Source organism: Dendrobium catenatum, unplaced genomic scaffold, assembly GCF_001605985.2.
Source record: "Dendrobium catenatum unplaced genomic scaffold, ASM160598v2 fragScaff_scaffold_1297, whole genome shotgun sequence".
In the NCBI taxonomy this organism is placed as follows: domain Eukaryota; kingdom Viridiplantae; phylum Streptophyta; class Magnoliopsida; order Asparagales; family Orchidaceae; genus Dendrobium; species Dendrobium catenatum.
The window spans coordinates 735,746-754,281 of record NW_021319759.1 but is presented as its reverse complement, the minus strand read 5'-3'; the positions used below and the strand labels follow the sequence as shown (position 1 = coordinate 754,281).

Genomic DNA, 18,536 nt, shown 5'->3' with positions numbered 1-18,536 from the left:
GCCTGGTGCGATGCATACGACGAGGTGGGTGAGCCCTATACATGCTCTTGTAGCGTGGTGAGGAGAACTACTGGTGTTCTGCTGTACGGGTACTGCTGAAGGCCCCATACACGCTCTTGTAACGTGGTGGGATGAAAATTTATACGGCCGCGGTGTCTAAGGACACCTACCATACACGCTCGAGTAGCGCGGTGGGAAGGCCCAGCTCCCCTATTTTCCCCCAAACGGAGGATATGTCGGGGTGCTGCCGAAATTTTCACTGAAGTACTAAAGCTTGAGCAATAAGAAGACCTTCTTGGGCAACAATATAGATGACCAGTACTTGAATAGAAATGCACAGAACTTGAACTAAATGTGCAGAGGACTTATATGAACAACAGGGGACTTGGATTTGAGCTGAACTACAAGATATTAGAAACCAAATCCTAAAATGTATAATCAAGATCAAAGTTCAAATGCTAAATAACAAATCAATGCATTCAAACAAATACAAGCAAACAAACAGGGAACTCGTGGTGGAGAACTTTCAGATGTAATTGAACTTGTAAAGACTTCAGAAGACTCTGGACAAGCATTTGAACCTGTGTCCAAACCGATCGGGGAGGAGATTTCTATGAGCAGTTCTTTGCTCTGACACAGGAGGGATCAGTAGCATACTACTGGGAACGATTCGAGCACCTGGCCAGCAGGGTGGAGCGACTCTCCGACACAGTTTTGGAGGGGAATTTCATGAAGGGGTTGAAGGTGGAGATCATACAAGCAAACAAACAGGGAACTCGTGGTGGAGAACTTTCAGATGTAATTGAACTTGTAAAAACTTCAGAAGACTCTGGACAAGCATTTGAACCTGTGTACTTGAGCTTGTAAGCATTTGACTCAAATCTGAGTGAACTCAAAGGACTGTAGGGGACTTGAACAAGACCAGTACATCAAACAAAGACTTTGATTTGGACTGGGACTGGGCTTGAACAAGCATTTACACTTAAACAAAATAAAGCAACAAACAGACTTATAGAAGTCTTAAACTTGAATCAAATGATGAAAATCTTACTGTCAAAGCCAGTCAACTTGCAAGTGAACTTGTATGTTAAGCTCATGCTAGGTCCAAACTCGACATGAAGAACTTGAACTCGTACTATACAACATTACGTGGGAGTTGTAGACTCGATGAACTCGATTCTAAATGAAGCTTAACTTGGACTCAAACACATGCAAAGATCAAAATTTGGATCATACACGGGAAACTCAAACTACAAGACCTCGATGCATGAATTCCTACGATAATCCCTACAAATGCATGTTGATTGAGATGACAATACTGGAGACCAACAATCGAAGATCCGCCTCTACAAGCAAGTACAATCAACAAACCACCTTAGATTGGTAAAAGGTGGATATGATACTGATGTAAATGACCCTTCTACAAACACTTCCAGGAGGTCGTAGTGAATACAGCGGTCCCCTGCAAATGGATACTTGTGGATAACAACAGTGTATTGAAAGTACAATGAATCACTGTTGACACAAGTACGGATATCACCTACGACAGTGGTGATCAAGATCTTCAAGTATGTCGGGTACAAGGGTAGCCTGGTGTATGAAAGAGGATCGTCCCTTGTAAACAAGTACAATTAGCAAAACCACCTGAGATTGGTGAAAGGTGAATATGGTACTGATGTCAATGGATCTTCTACAAATACCTTCAGGAGGTCATAATGGATACAACGATGCCCTGCAAATGAACACTTGTGGATAATAACAGTGGATATGTCGTAGGTACAACGAATCACTATGGGCACAAGTACAAGCATCACCTACGACAGTGGTGATCAAAGTGTTGTCAGTATACCAGGTACAAAGATAACCCGATGTACGAAAAAGCACACCCCCTAGCAGAAGAGAGAAAATGTTTGAATAAATTAGAACCAAACTTCCTGGTGTTCCAAAGTCTTTTCTTAGTTCTATACTTGAGAAGAAAATAGTTCTGGTGCCCACAAACACCGGAAATAACAAGTCCACTACATCGAAGAGCCTAAAAAGAGTTCTTTTCAAATCAACGGTCATTGACTCCAAATTCCAGAAAGTCCCGTCCCCGGTGATTGAGAAAGGGGAGTCAATATCAAGTTGAGAAAATGCCTCATGAAATCCAAATGACAACGCCACCAAATCCGCAACACTCGTATTAGCGGACAGAAGGCGTATATAAGCTCTCAAATGAAAAGTTATGTGCATCCAAACGATAGTTATCAACACAACTACAAATACTTCAAAGTACCCCTGCACTATAGTTTGTATACACATAGGTACACAATGGGGTACATCTAAATCAATATAAAAATCACCCGTGTGGCCCCTGGCGAGCGTATTATTGGTACACACGTGATGTCTAGGGATGCTGCGTGGGTCGATAAGTGAATTCTAGTTCGAACCTGATCCTTCTATACGGATCAATAGAAATCTACAGGGTTCGAACCTTCAAACAAACACATGGTTATGGGAATCGATGTATTTGTTTTAATACATTCATATTAGGCCTTCAAGGCCTACAATCAAAAGAATTCACTAAACAAAAGGCATGAAGCCTACGTAACCCGATCCTCCTAAGTAGATAAATAGGAGTGGACAGGGTTCAGACCATCAAATAAATATGCGGTCATGAAGTTGACCGGAATATTTATTTTGTACATTCATATTCGGCCTTCAAGGCTTTCAACAAAGAAAATTCATAAACAAAGGCATGAAGCCTACAAAACCCGATCCTCCTAAGTAGATAAATAGGAGTGGACAGGGTTCAGACCATCAAATAAATATGCGGTCATGAAATTGACCGGAATATTTATTTTGTACATTCATATTCGGCCTTCAAGGCTTTCAACAAAGAAAATTCATAAACAAAGACATGAAGCCTATGAAACCCGATCCTCAGTCAATAGTTTATCTGAGTTGACAAGGTTCAATCAACAAATGGAAATGACCCCAAACACCTCGATGATGGCCGTGTTGATTGCTTATCTCAACCGGAGGGGTTCACAAACATTTCCAAATGACTCCCAAATATTCAAATGTCTTCCAAACTCCACCCACAATGCCAAAATTCAACAAATCTTAAAAATATTTAAAATTGAAATAAATCCATCAACACTTAAAGCAAAATTAATCCACACCCTCCGCAACAGTTTGCCGATGTGGACAAATCAAAATTTGCTTCAGCTCACAAATAGTCAAACGTCTAGTCGAAAATATCACTAGGATCCATTCTCAAAATAATCTCCTGACAGTAAGGACATGGTACGTGTCCTCTAACCGGCGGTTTCGCTGCCAAATGGCACTGCAGGATAAATGGTTACGACCCGGGCCCCTCTGAACCGAGTGGTTTTGCCGCCAAATGGCACCACATATACTGGTTATGGCCAGCGCCAATACGTTCCTTACTGGCATCAAATCCTTGAGATATGAATCACTAGGATATGATTGATAGGGCACAAAGCTCTATGCAAGATAAGGTGGATTCAAATTTATCCCCTTAGACAAGCATCCAACTCAGGTCTACAAGGTCCCCATGGCTGCCGACAAGGATCCTTCTGTCAGGTTGGGTCGACTACCTCCTCTGACTAAATAGACCAGGGACCACGATGGCCCGGGACGACGGAACCATGGGATCTTGATCGGGCCCATCATCCATTCCCCCACCATCCGCTTTAAATAAAAGATGGTGCAATTTCTATTTTAAATATCAAATTTCCAAATTCTTTCAAACATTTCAAATCTCAATACCAGTGCTGCTACTATATGCCAGATAACACGTATTTTATATGTATCTGATTGATGACTAGTCTTAATCGAAAATTCTCTCTCGTGATCGGGAGGGGTAATTAACTATAGGGGCTTGTGCCTATAGGAAACAAAACTCAGATCATAAAGCCCTTGCAAAATGAGGGCGAAATCTCTGGGTAGTGTCTCATCTACAAACCCATCTGCCTTATAAAATTTACCCCAGAACTTAGTTCGTTAAAACTCCCTCACTCAAATAAAAGCACCATCAATCAGTGCACGGCGGGGAGGCCGGGGCCGAATTTTCGGAGCCCACATTTATCTTAAAAATCGACTTGAAGATTGTTGAAATTCCTAATTTCAGCTCAGATTTTCTCAATTCCTTTACTTGTTTCCCAACATCTTAATACAGATTATAATAAATTATTCATTTTCAAACTAACTCAGGATTATAATTGCATCATTAAAATTTTCAAAAATGTGAGTGAATTTTGGATTTCGGACTAGGGAGGACGATGGCACTGCTAAGTAGCACGGAAGGTTTTGCCTACTACCAAGCAAGAAAATTTCTAGTGGATTAACTTTAAATGTTGGATGCTGCTTAATTAAAATTCCTTTTCAAATTATAGCAATCATGTAATGTTTTGTTGTATCCTCTTTAATTGAATATCCATCGTATCTTATTTGTTTTTTTCTACTTTTCATCTATTTTCAAGTTTCCTTAGGGTTTGCCAAGAGATTTATCTCAAAAATCTACTTGAAGATTATTGAAATTCCCAATTTCAGCCCAGATTTTCTCAATTCATGTACTTGTTTCCCAACATCTTAATACAGATTATAATTAACTATTCATCTTCAAACTAACTCAAGATTATAGTTGCATCATTAAAATTTTCAAAAATGTGAGTGAATTTCTGGTTTTGGATTAGGGAGGATGATGACATTGTTAAGTAGCACGGAAGGTTTTACCTACTACCAAGCAAGAAAATTTCTAGTGGATTAACTTTAAATGTTGGATGCTGCTTAATTAAAATCCCTTTTCAAATTATAGCAATCATGTAATGTTTTTGTCATGACTTGGCTCAGGCGTTTGGAATTCTAAGCCAGAATAGATGGTTGGGAAAATAATTTAAATATTTTATGCTTGTATTAAAAAAAATTAAAATTATTTATGATAAACCTTGCTACTTAGAGAACAAAGAGTACAAATGGTGAAAAGAAGGCATTACTCAGAAAGCCCACCCTCCCCCCTCCCACCCACATTAAAACCAAGATGTACGTGGTTTTTTAATTAGTCAACTGACCTTTACGTGCTTATGCAACTATTGATTTGAAAACCTAATTTATGAGAACATCCGGTCGTGGAAAGTCTATTATAGGAGCTGGAGATTGACTACTATGATTAGGCCACTTTATTTTTGAGCATCTATTTGTATTTGATTTTATTATGTATCTTTTATATTTTTACCCTAACTTGAGGGAGTAGGCTTATGTGACCCTAGGGGCACTTTTGTCATTGGATATGTTATTGTATTTTGACTATTTATAAACCCCTCTCCCTCTTTGGAGCGGATGACTATGATGATAAAAAAAATTTGCACTTTGTTTCTTGGAGAGTTGTGAGAGTTTGAAGTCCATTGGTGATGGCAAAGCACCACCCATTAGTCGTAGGAAATATCCGGGCTCGTGGTTTATCTCCAGCTCAAGTTCATCTTGCTTTTTTCCCCTAGCCGCCGACCATTCAACAACCTCTCCCTTGGCCTACTCCCACCTCAAACTGCCGTTGTCCACACCCTAACCATTGGTCCCTTCCCCCTCCTAGCCACCGGCCATCCCCCTCTTTCTCATTGCCTCTAAAATTTCAAATCAAGTAATCAATAATTTCCATATTTGACACATCTTAAATTAGGAAAGTCTTAAATTCATATTTTAATTCATTTGAATTTGAATTTCTTTCTTAAAAGAAGATGAATTATGTTAGAAAAGTCCCCCAATCATGCCAACTTGTATTTAAAAGATTTGTCATGATTTCTCCTTCCTTAATTGATATTCTATGTTTGACAAGTCTCTTGACTCCCCAAATTAACTCCCCCCACTCAAGCTAGCCGTTGGCCCTCTCTCTCCCCTCTTTCTCCAAATTGTCGTCATCCACACCCTAACCATTGGTCCCTTCCCCCTCCTAGCCACCAGCCATCCCCCTCTTTCCCATTGCCTCCAAAGTTTCAAATGAAGTAATCAATAATTTCCATATTTGACACATCTTAAATTAGGAAAGTCTTAAATTCATATTTTAATTCATTTGAATTTGAATTTCTTTCTTAAAATAAGATGAATTATGTTAGAAATGTCCCTCAATCATGCCAATTTGTATTTAAAAGATTTGTCATAATTCCTCCTTCCTTAATTAATATTCTATGTTTGACAAGTATCTTGAGTCCCCAAATTAACTCCCCCCACTCAAGCTAGCCGTCGGCCCTCTCTCCCCCCTCTTTCTCCTTTCGATCCTTCCGATTAATTCTTCTCAATCAATTACTTCAAATCTATGATGCACAAACACGGACACGGCAACACGGATACGACATGACACGGACACGAGACGCGTCAATTATTGAAAATATAGGACACGGACACTAGTTGGACATGGTATAATCGTTTTTATATTTTAAAAATAGTGTATACAAATTAAATAAGTATAATCTTAAAAATAATTTGAAGTCGTTTAACAAGAATTTGTGCTTAATATAATTAGTATTAGGATGTCGAGAGTCAAAAGTCGATGTCGTTTATCAGTCACCAAGAGAGGAGATGAAAATACCTTCACTGCCAAAAATATCTTGGTTCAGCCAAAGGGAAATTTGGCTATTTTATATGATATTGTGCTTGAGTTAATTTTGGCTTGATTTGTTAGTTTGTGAATTTATTTATTTTAAAAATATTAATATAAAATTTGTTAAAATATATTAAAATTTTGGATTTCAAAACTAAATTTACTAGAAGTATTAAATTTTCTTTTCTTATTGTTTTTATTATTTTTATTTTTTTGGGGGATTTATGTGCATGTAATAATTTTTTTAGAAATGTATATTATTTAATATATATAATTTTTATAACGTGCAACTTTTTAAATAATATACAAAAATAGAATTAATAGTAATTATTTAAAATAAAATAAAGAATTTTGCATCTTTTTTTATGTAATTTAAACATTAAAGTATGAGGTTTCAATAAAATGTGTTGAACACATGAATGAGCATGCATAATATAAGAGTCAAAAAAATATATTATTTTTAAAAACATATAAAATAAACAAAATCAGCTCTCAAGAATGATATTAGTTTTAAAAGGCTGGAGATCTCAGCTACTAATTTATGTGAGAAAAGATTCATGATTTCAAATGTCTGAATTTGACATTTGAAATCATCATTGTAGATTTGTTTGAAAGAAAATAATTAAGGATTGATTATGAACTATAAATAAAATGGAATGGAATGAGCAGAAAAAAAAAAAAGTATTGACCAGAGGAGAATTTGTAAGGTTTTTTTGTTTGGTATATATTTTATTAGTAAGATGTCATTTAAGAACTCTCTTCTTAATATACTACGTGGCTTGCATACTCCGTAAGACTTCACAACGTGTTCAATTGTCTCCTATTTATTATAGACGCTTGTTCTTTTTAATGAGTTAGCCCATGTGTCTATTATTGATTATTCAAGTTCAACATTTTCCTAGTTATTCCAAGAAGCTTGCCTTGGTGGCTTGACGACCAAATATTTCTCTTGCACGACCTTTCTTTGCCTTTGATCTAGTCTCAAATTTTGCTTGCTCAGCACCATCATTGTAATCATCACTTACCAAGGGGTGTGGCTTAAATAAGAATAGCTATATCATCTTCATATAGACATGTTGCATCAATATCTAGTGGTAAGTGCTAAGGGTTCTCTTTGAACTTTGCTCTCATGTATCATAACTATGATGTAGAGCCCATAGCTTGAGCAAGATGTAATCAAGATTCTTACATATATCAATAAATTGTGCATTCAATCAACATGAAGAAGGAAGAAGCTCATCCTCAAATATATTCCTTCTCTCTCTCTCTCTCTCACACACACACACACACAAGTTCTAGAAGTTCATTTAGGATGTATGTTAAGAATTCTTCAAGGTAATTATAAAATCTAAGACGTCTACTAGATTGTCAACATTATTACATGGCACATGATGATCTTCTAGAGTCCGAAGTTGCTCACCTCTCAAACACCTCAACTTATGACCAGTTCCTTGGAGCACTTTCTAAACTCTCTTTTTGTCCTCAATTCTTCTTTACAAAAATCCATTTAGGTGCATCGTAAATTCTCTGGAGAGGCTTTTCATAGCATCCATCTCACCTTCACAAGTCCCCATATCATCAAATTTATTGATTTCTTAATTGGATGATAGATAATTGGCTTGATCATTCTCCTAATATGATGGAAGGTCAGGCAATCGAAAGTAGACGAATTGCTTGGTCATTATCCTTATAAGAGGGAAGATAGTGTGATAAATGGAGCAAGCAAAAATGATAAACAAAAATACAAATTAATTCAACTAAAATATAGCTGAAGAACAGAAAATATAATAATAAGTTACAACTTACAAAGAATGAAAGAATTCATCTCTTATTATTAAGATTCCAATAGTTTAGAGATTGACAATAAATGAACCAAAGCAATACATCCAAAGCAAATAAGTAAAATCATTTCTTTTCACTTTGCCTAACAAAAAGAAGTCAGATGAAAAGAATGAATTAAATCATCAAAATCAGACAAGTTATCGAATACTTCTATCCCTTTAATAAAAGAGGAAACTCCAATATGGAATGGCGTAGAAAGGAACTCAGTTAGCAAGAGATAAGAGAAACTTCCCCCCACCGTTCTAATCCCAGTCTGGAGCAGCACAACAGTGTCATGTACAAACCACCAGTAAAACCTTTCTCTTGAGAGAAGAGGGTCAAACCTGGCTACAAGAATCATGAAGGTTATATCATTTACATAAACTTCTTTCTAATGTTACTCCTTTTTACCTCTTTCGTTATTCCTTTTTGAGTTTCAGACATGGTTTAACCTGCAAATGCCGCCCGGTCGGCATTAAGCTTATGCAGGGAGGAGGTATGGCTCGGCCAGTCGAGTCGACTTAGCCTGCTGCTGACACCAATAGGCATGGGCCGAGAGAACACGGTCGAGTAGATCCTGTGGCACAGGCTCACCCCTTCTCTGTTGAGGGGATATCCTAGCCGTGTGCACCAATGTCTTCCACTTGTCCTGCAATTAAGAAACTTTTAAAAAGGGAAAAAAATTTAAAAAATTCATACAAAAAAAAAAGGTTTGCATACTGAATTCTAGAGTTTTTTTTTTCTAAACAGATACAGCTAATCAAAGGAAAAACTTTGTTGTTCAATTCATAGCCCAGAGATAAATGTCGTCCAATACGTAGGTATAAATGTATAATATGCTATCCAAATAATGATTCAGATAGTTCTTTTGGAAAAATTATTCTATACGGACGCCGAATATCGTCAGGAAATCAACCAAAATGCGTCACGTCACCCCTTCGCTCGGTCCCGCTGACATGGATGCACCTGATTCGACTCCGGACGTAAAGATGTGTTTGACGTCCGCACAGAATAATTTCTCGTTCTTTTGGGTCGTATTTCCTTCCAAGTCTTAGTTGATTCTATATTGGTTGTGTAGGTGCACTGAATAAAGTGGGTCAAAAATGGTTTGTTAAAATGGAAATAAAGAGAGTTCCATTCAAAGAAGAAAGCAAAGTAGAACCGTGTATAGTTTCAGAACTCAGCAGTTGATCTACCCAATAAAACTTTCCAAGTAATTAGCTGCTTGCCTACGGCTCCACACAAACACATGGAAGGTTCGTGCATAAATGGAAATGGAGAAGATATGTTTAGGTCAATTACCTTCAAGTCCACATAGGTACGATGCTTCACGCTGTCGAAGGCTCTGAGCTTGACATCTCGCCACCTGCGCGCAAGATAACACTGCTTCAAAAACGAAGATTTTTGCTATTGTGGGAAGAATAATCTCCCTATCGGTAAATCACATCATAATTAAGATGATTTTAAGAAATTTAAGATTTTTTTTTTCCCTCACACAAATCTTAAATCTCTAAACAAATAGCCAAAAAATTTGTAAGGATCGAACGAGATTTATAGTTATCAAGCCAAACTTTTGATCCTCTAAAATTACTAAATCCTCTTTTTGGAAAGATAAAGCGTGGGGATTCATACTGACCTTCCAGTCCCAAGCTTTTCCACAGCCTGGACAAGAGCTTCCACCTCCGAAACGGAGAAGGGCCGTCGGATCCGACGAACCATCTCAGACCGCCTTGAGTTGCGAAGAGGAATGACAGAGAGAGCGTCAGATTTCACGGCAAGAATCGGAACCAGTGCTTTAGAATTGTCGTACATTTGATCCACAGATGATGAAGGGTTAGCGTGCGAGTGAACGGAATCATGGTCACTGTCTGTACAGTTTGCTGTGGTATTGGGCGGCGGAGGTTGGGTAATGGTATCAGGAGTCGCTTGATCTGCATGACTAAGAATCCTGCGAATCACCATAAAAGGTGTGAACTGTAAGCGACTGCAACTCCATTTGACTTTGAGGTAAGTAGAGATCAATTAGCATGGAAGAGAACACAACAGTAACTAAAAGAGTTTGATCATTACTTATTGGGGGATTCTGGTTCACGAGAATTTGATTTGTGAGGCGGAGGAGCTCTATTTGGATTCGGCTCCAGTGTAAAACCCAAATTATCTAGCTTATCTGTATTAGAAATTCCTGCTTGGACTAGAGTCTTGTTGTCATCTCGAATCTTCTTCCCTTGGAGAAGTACACCGACGCGTAGTCCACCGCTAAGTACAGCAGTCACAGCTTCCATAACGGTCCTCTGCAAAATATAATTTGCATGATTAGTCCCAATATAGTGCATGAAAATGGAAGCATCGCTCATTTCACATAGCAGAAAATAACTAAATGAGAATATCACATCAATCCTCTGCGATCTATTGCTGCAATCACAGTTGAACAAAATAAAAAGCAGTGTAAAAAGATCATACCTTAAGAGAGCCAACAGTGGCATTTGCAGGGATCTCAATAAAGAGTTCCGGGACCCTAAAAGATTTGATGCTCAATTTGACTGTCAACAACGCGAGTGCACACATTAGAACTTCAAAAATATTCAATGCCGAAATTGTAAATAAAAAGGGAAGGCCTATCACATGGTAGCCTATAAAATATACCAGGATGGTCCGCTGACTCATATGATAATCTTTGATCCGTTGTCGAGCAGGACCTACCTTGTGCTGCAAAAGGAAAAGCAAGTCAGCTTCACTCAAGAATTCAAAAAAGCCCACACAAGGGCTCAGTAGATACGAAAATGCAAACTCACCGTCATTTAAATGAGCTTGGGGATCACTAGAATCAAACTTGGTATCACATTTCACTAGCGAATCAGGCACATCTTGACTGCAAAAGCCTCCATTAGAAGCTGAAGATGAGAAGCGCTCAAGCAACTTCTTCCTCTTGAATGAGCACCTTTGTGTCCTTTGTCGAGTATAAGAAAGCTTCCGAGAATGAAGAGCAGGCTTGATTTCTTCATCAAGTAAGAAAACCAATTAACAACAATAATAAGATAAAAGAAGGAAATAGAACATGGAATCACAGCAACAAGCAGTATTGAGATGAAGGATTTTTCCAGAGTCATCCACATACCACGATTCCATCTCTCTCCATCATTGATCATGGCTTCTCGATCAGCTTTCCAGTAGTTTGAAGTAGTCATTTTCCTTACCCTACGTTCAACTGTACAATGTGGCTTAAATGCCTTGGAATATAAGGCGCAATTATGAGTGCGCCCTGAAGAATTTTCGTCATCATCTTTATCTACAACTAATTCCGCACCATCTTTAACTGACTGAAAGGAGCTACTGTAAGCACTATGATAATCTACAGAAGGTGTAAGCTCAACACTGCTATCTGAACTGACTAAAGCTATAGCTTTGCTATCCAAAATCATTGGATCCTCCAAATTATGAATCCCTATACGATCATTCTTCAAACTGACAGTTGCTTTTAGCTTCTGCAACTCGCACTTTAGAGTCCCTATAGATTGTGCAGACTTCCTAGCAAAACCGTCCTTCTCTGATACATCAGATTTCACAAGTGCGAGGGCAGATGCAGCACGTCTTTCTTCATGAGAGACAAATCTCGCAACAAAGCTCCCTTCATCACAGCTTCCCTGATCAAAGACATCACTTTTGGATGGACTTCCATTGTCAAGATGTTTCTGCTTGATAGTATTGACATGATTTTTGGTTCTTTCTGCTGTCTCATATAACGAACAGGAGCTCTCTCTCTTTTCTAACAGCTCTCCAGCTACAGTTGCAAGCAAGTCAAATGGATGCATTTGGTTGTTCTCAACCTTCTTTGGGGGCGAACGTTTTCCCTATACATCAACGATGAATAATTAGTCAAATATTACCACAAACAAGCAGAGGAAAAAGAAGTCAAATTTGACATTTTTATCTACCCTCGCTGATCTCGGAAACCGTGGCATTGTGGGTATCTGGCATCCAATGAATCCAACGTCCAACTTCTTTTGAAAAACCATTTCTTTTGAATTTAGCTAAAGAACAAATTCAGGAGCTAATTAAAGAAGAAACCATAATCCATCTGCTGGCCTTCGAAGGCAAAGCCATACAATCCTGTTGATTCATGGGGTTTATGAGTAAAGAGACAAAAAAGGGGAACAAAAATGACAGAAATTTGCATTTTAAAAAAAGGAAAAAAAATACAAAAATTAATTCTTTCAAAGATACTTAGCGCTTTTAATAATCAGTGAAAACTATTGATGGAAATTAAAAGTAAATAAATCAAGTTAAGTATGAACAAAAAAGAAACGTAAAACCCCATGGCCCGAACATAAGAATTCAATATAAACCTCTAATTCCAGAAAAGGAAAGAGAAGGACGCAGAATTTTTAATAAAAATTGAATAGATCTGATCAGAGGAAGAGAGGAGATGCGACACAATCCTTTTACATCCAAAGCGCAAAGTCTTCTATTTCAAATAACAGTAAGTAATCCTATTTCACATTACTCCGAAGAAATATTTCCGAAATAATTAAAGAAGATCTATGGATGAAATGGGTGATCTGAATGAATTCTACACAGCCTGATGCAGAATTTGAAAGAAATGATAATTTATCTATAATGGAAGGAAAAAAAAACCGACATAAGGTAAGTGATCCAATTATGCAGCGAAAGCAATCTAAAAATAGAAGTAACATTGTCAAAGTAAGCTATACTTCGTCATAAACCTCTGAATATCTGGAAAATCGAAGCTCTGATCATTTTAATTCTAGTAACTGGAAAATAAACGGCCAAACTAGAAGTAATCTTGCAAATTAAGCTGAACTTCAGTACTAATCTTCCAAGAAAACAAATAAATTAACAAAACAACTATAAACGGAGAAATAAATAGATCGAATCAAAATCCCAGGAGAAGGATCCGTAAGGCTTAAGCAACCTAAGTTTCACAGCGCAAGAAACGCAATAGCTACCGAAACCGACACCAAAGTTAATTCCAAACCCGGATCTCATTCTCTCAACAACAAGATGAAAATTCCCAGAAAGAAAAAATCCCATTTGAAGCCGGCTGAGACGCAAAACAAAAAGAAACCGGAAACCACGACAATCGCCGGAATCAAATATCCGAAATCGAAGCTAAAACCCACTCAGAAATCAACGGAGCGAAACCGAACAGTAGAATTCCGTGCGCTCACCTCGGATTCTCGAGGAAAACTGCCCAATTCACACAATTTCAATCACGAACAATAAATAGATCGCCGGAGAAACAAGCCAACGCAGGTGATCAAAGAGATCGGAAACAGCCACAGTCGATCCCTAAATCTCGATCCGAACTTGAGTCCTTCCTTCACGCACTTATAAAGCCCAAAAATTCAACATTTTGATTTATTGTTTTTTTTTTAAATCTTCTTCTCCTCCCCTCCCTATCTCTTGCAGAATTCTCTCACCAGCCAAGAGATCGCCAAAACCCCTGAAACTCTAAAAACCATTTCTTTTTAATCTAAAACCCCGGCTCTTATAATTCCAACCCAGACACCGGCCCAGCCGGTAAAACCCTCCTCCTCTACGGCCTACCACCGGTCGCTTAAACTACCTCGACCATTTAGTCCATTATCCATCCGCTCCCATTCCGATTCCCGCCAAGTGTCTTACGCTCAAATCGCACGGCTCACGTTCTTCATAGTTCATTTTTTCATAACCTCCATTAACGTTGAAAAATTCAGGTCTTGACGCAACTGACAAAAAGACTTATTAATTAGTATCCGTTATCTGATTGGGCTCATTTCATTTTGATTTTAAAAATCAGTTAGGGCATTGAATTATGGAAATATATTTGAATTTTTTTCATTTTAATATCATATATAAATAAGTGAAAATATGATTTATAATTATATTTTTATATTTATATCAATACGTCTTATTCGACTTAAGTCTTTATGCTAAAATTAGAACTTGAATATGATATCATGAATTGCATTAATCTGAACTCTTAAGCCTTTTTTTAATCATTAATTCGATCATATCTTTTAAAAAAATTAAAAATAAGATATTAAATTTTAATTAAAATCAACTAATATTATAATTGAATTAGACCAATGCATTCGATATGTTTTGGCTCAAAATTTTCATTTTGAATCAGATATTTTGTACTAAGAACTAATATTTACAGTAAATCCTCACAACGATTTTTCAGTCAACTTTTTTAAAAGTTGTAGCCATCTAATCATAGATTTTAATTATTTGGGACAGCTTAAACTTTCCTATGTTTATTATTTTTTAATAATTATTTTTTCTAGCACTAAAAAAATTGGAAAGCTATTCCAAACAATGCCATCGATTAAATTTTAAAAACCTTTTTAATTCTCAAATTTAAATCATTTTTTTTAATCGAAAAAAATCATAAATCGAAATCCAATTAAAATAAATAATAATGTTGAGAACCAATAGGATTTTCTAATTTCACCTCTGACACATTTCATTAAGATAATAAACTTAAATGGCAATTAAAGTAAATAAAATGGAATATCCATTACCTTAATTGGTCATTAAATGCGCAAAGAAAGGGGAAGGAAATATTGGATTTAAATAAATAATTAATGTGGAATCTCAGTCGAGAATATTTTCTGGAAAGGGATCCATTTGATGCCACATTTCAGCCCTATTTATCGGATTTTTTTTAATTATTAGCAGCCGGAAATTCATTTTGTTGCAAAAATATATTTATATTTGTGTCTTAATTGGTATTATTGACGGTCAGAAAAACAGGATGAAATTTTATTATCGAATTTTCTCCAAATGGTTGGGGAGGGGAGGGGGGTCCCATGTTGGAAAGTGTGCCACGTGGAAGAAGATGGTTGGCATCGTATCACTTTCGGCCAGTAATTATCCACAGACTTTAATATAACGGAAAAAATATTGTAATTTCTGTGGAAGAGAGGGAGAAATAGCCAGTTTCCCTCTCTCCTCTCTTTCTCTCTGTCTCTCTCTCTCGCTTTTGTGTGGCTTTACGGTTATAAAAATTCTGAAGCACGGGCCCAGTTCAGCTCATCTTGGCCGTTCATATTATCGATCACGATATGGAATCTGTTATCGTGTGGATGAACAGACCAGTCACGTGACTGGGAGCGTCCCCTCCCTCAACTGAGTTCCTCTAAAAATTGTGGACCTCTAATAACAGAAGAAAATTTTGAGTGCACGCATTTGATAATAAGATGTAATTTGATCGATTCTATTCAAAATCATTGTTTAATTTAGGCTTAGTTTGAGACGATTTTTTTTACAACTTCTTATAACAACTTTCTAATACAAATTAAATTTTTTTATTATAAAGTTACTTTAAGAATCAATAAAAAAGTCGTCTTTGGGCTCCGTTTGAGACTACTTTTTTAAGTACTTCTTACAACAAAACTTTTTAGTTAAAAAATTAAAATTTTATCATTAAAAGTTGCTTTAAAAAGCAGTAAGAAAACTAACTCAAACGAGACTTCATTGGGGCTTTTTTATTTTTTTTATTTTGTGACGAGGAAGCACTGTCTTTAGGCCATGTGTAAACCCCGGTCGACCTAGCATGCAACCCACACCAATTTACACTGGCCAACACTTAAGGCTTTCACTGCTTGCCAAGGGATTCGAATCAAGGACCTGGGCTTTACCCAGCCGGCTCTTCACCACCAAGACAAGCAGTGGTGGGTATAGCTTTTTTATTGCTTTCCAAAATGATTTTGTAGTACAAAAAATTTTTGAATTAAAAATTTGTGCTAATCAATTATTTTAGAAAGTAGCAAGAAAGTCATGCTAAACAAAGCCTTAAGATCCATTTCAGACAAATTTTTTGGTGCTTTATTTTTTAGACAATAATCATAATTTTATTTTGTTATTATTATTTTTATTATTTTCTCACTATTTTCTTAGAATTTTTTGTGATATCAAATTATATTTTACAACCAAAATAGTGAAGATGTTTTTTTCACAATAATTTTACAATCAATTTTATAAAAGCTGAAACCATCTCAAACGGACTCTTAGTTCTCAAATTCAAGTCATTTGCTGTTGGAATTGTTATTATTCTATAATTGACTAGATATATTATAAAAAATGAGTTTTATAATTAAAAAATAAAAAATAAGGTGGCTATTAAAATTCAGCAAGATAAATTTTGCATGTTTCCCCTCTTCCCCAGCGTTATTATAACATAAAAATAGCACTATTTTACATTTATTTTAGCATACAAGAATGTATTTCGATATTTTTGAGGTTTAATTTGATTAAATTTTTTAAAAGAAAATCCATTAAATTTCATTACATCATAGTTAGGAGAGATATGATTAACCAAAATGAAAAATAAATCAAATATAGGTCAATTTGGAGTAGCATTCTCATTATTTTACTCTTCATATCGCTATCACAGACTCACAGTTATTTGTTATTATTTTCTTGATGTTTTATAAAAAAATTTATGATGAAATATTATTTTTCATAACCCAATTTTTATTATGTGATAGCTACAAAAAAGCTATTGTTATAACTTTAGAAAAATTTAGCTTTATTAGGAATAAGGCTTCGTTTGGGACGGTTTTTTTATTACTTTCTAAAACGGAGTTTTAGTATAAAAACAAAAAAATTTGTACTAAAACTCCATTTTAGAAAGCAATAAAAAAGCCGTCCCAAACGAAGCCTAAATTCCCCGCAATAACTTCATAATCATTTACGAAAAATTAAAACCACCCCAAACAAACCGGATATCAATTCTATAATTTTAAATGAACCTAAACTAATCATTCTTTTTAAGTCAACTTAACTATTTTATTGTTCCTCAATATTTTTACGCATCTTGACTTTTTTTTTTTTTCTTGAAAAGAGATCTACCAATTTGATGAAATTTTGGCTACAAAGTTCATTTAAATTTTGAAGAAAAAAAAAATTCACCTTTGCCCCTTCTATCTTTAACATTTATGTAAATTATGATTTGATTTAGGACGGTTTTGTTATTATTTTATAAAGCTGTCATAAAAAAATGACTTTTTAAAATTGTTGTAGAAAACAGTTTTTTAGTATAATTTTTTTTTAAACAACGAAAACGTAATGGCTTCATAGAAATTATGATTGTGATCTGAAAAGTAAAACAATAATAAAATTGTACCCCAAAAAATCTAATTTGTATATATAAATAAAATATTGCAACTTATAAATTAATAAATAGCAAAAAAAGTCTGATTAAAACCTAAGAAATAAGAAAAGTGTAATTAGTAGATTAGATTAATTGGTTTGTCTTCTACCAGAAATTATGATTGTGATCTGAAAAGTAAAACAATAATAAAATTGTACCCCAAAAAATCTAATTTGTATATATAAATAAAATATTGCAACTTATAAATTAATAAATAGTAAAAAAATTTAATATATTAAAGTCTGATTAAAACCTAAGAAATAAGAAAAGTGTAATTAGTAGATTAGATTAATTGGTTTGTCTTCTACCATCTAAAGAGAAAGAAAGGATATAAATTTATAATTAAATTAAAATTGATAATCATGTCCCATCATGTTGAACAAGTATGTTGATATTATTATAAATTTGTATTATTTGAAATAGAAATTTTGTTATATATCTGTCAATATTTGTTAATTTAGTGTTAGATGAGTTGGCCAGCTATGCTATGCATTTCTTTGTTGTTTGGAGTTGTGTAGACATCCATTAAGGGTGGCATGATTCTGCTTAACTCTAAATCCATGAAGATCTCGAATCAAGTAAAGTCAGACCCTTCAATTCATTCTTGCAACATACACAAGTGCAGGCAAAGCTAGCCATCCATTAATTGCATTTTTTTTATTTTTTAGGGTTTAGGTATATTTTTGCTTAAGCCATAATTCCTTTAATGCTTTTAGATATTTTAGATTTTTATTATTAAATAATATTAATAATATTATTATAATTAATTTTCAATAGAAAATTCATAGAAATTCTTTAGGAATTCAATAAATTATAGAAAAATATTCACAAATTATCTAATTTTATTTAAAAAATTCTAGTAAAATCAGTTTGCAAAATGGACACATGACGGTCCCAAAAACCACACTTGTACCAACAGGTGCCGAATTCTTAAGAAATTTCAACTGTGCCCAAAATTTA

At 35.4% G+C, this 18,536-nt stretch overlaps 1 protein-coding gene across 1 annotated transcript; it reads right to left on the bottom strand.

Moving 5' to 3' along the window:
• Positions 1-8,403: 8,403 nt before the first annotated feature.
• LOC110108901 (telomere repeat-binding protein 2-like) lies at positions 8,404-13,891 on the bottom strand. The gene is made up of 10 exons (XM_020839756.2): positions 13,606-13,891; positions 12,352-12,526; positions 11,535-12,267; positions 11,212-11,415; positions 11,063-11,125; positions 10,880-10,959; positions 10,490-10,710; positions 10,056-10,367; positions 9,722-9,785; positions 8,404-9,068 (listed from the first exon to the last, which is right to left on the bottom strand). Exons 2-10 carry the CDS (start codon positions 12,430-12,432, stop codon positions 8,901-8,903), a joined length of 1,926 nt encoding a protein of 641 aa, XP_020695415.1. The 5' UTR covers positions 12,433-12,526; positions 13,606-13,891; the 3' UTR covers positions 8,404-8,900.
• Positions 13,892-18,536: the final 4,645 nt, after the last annotated feature.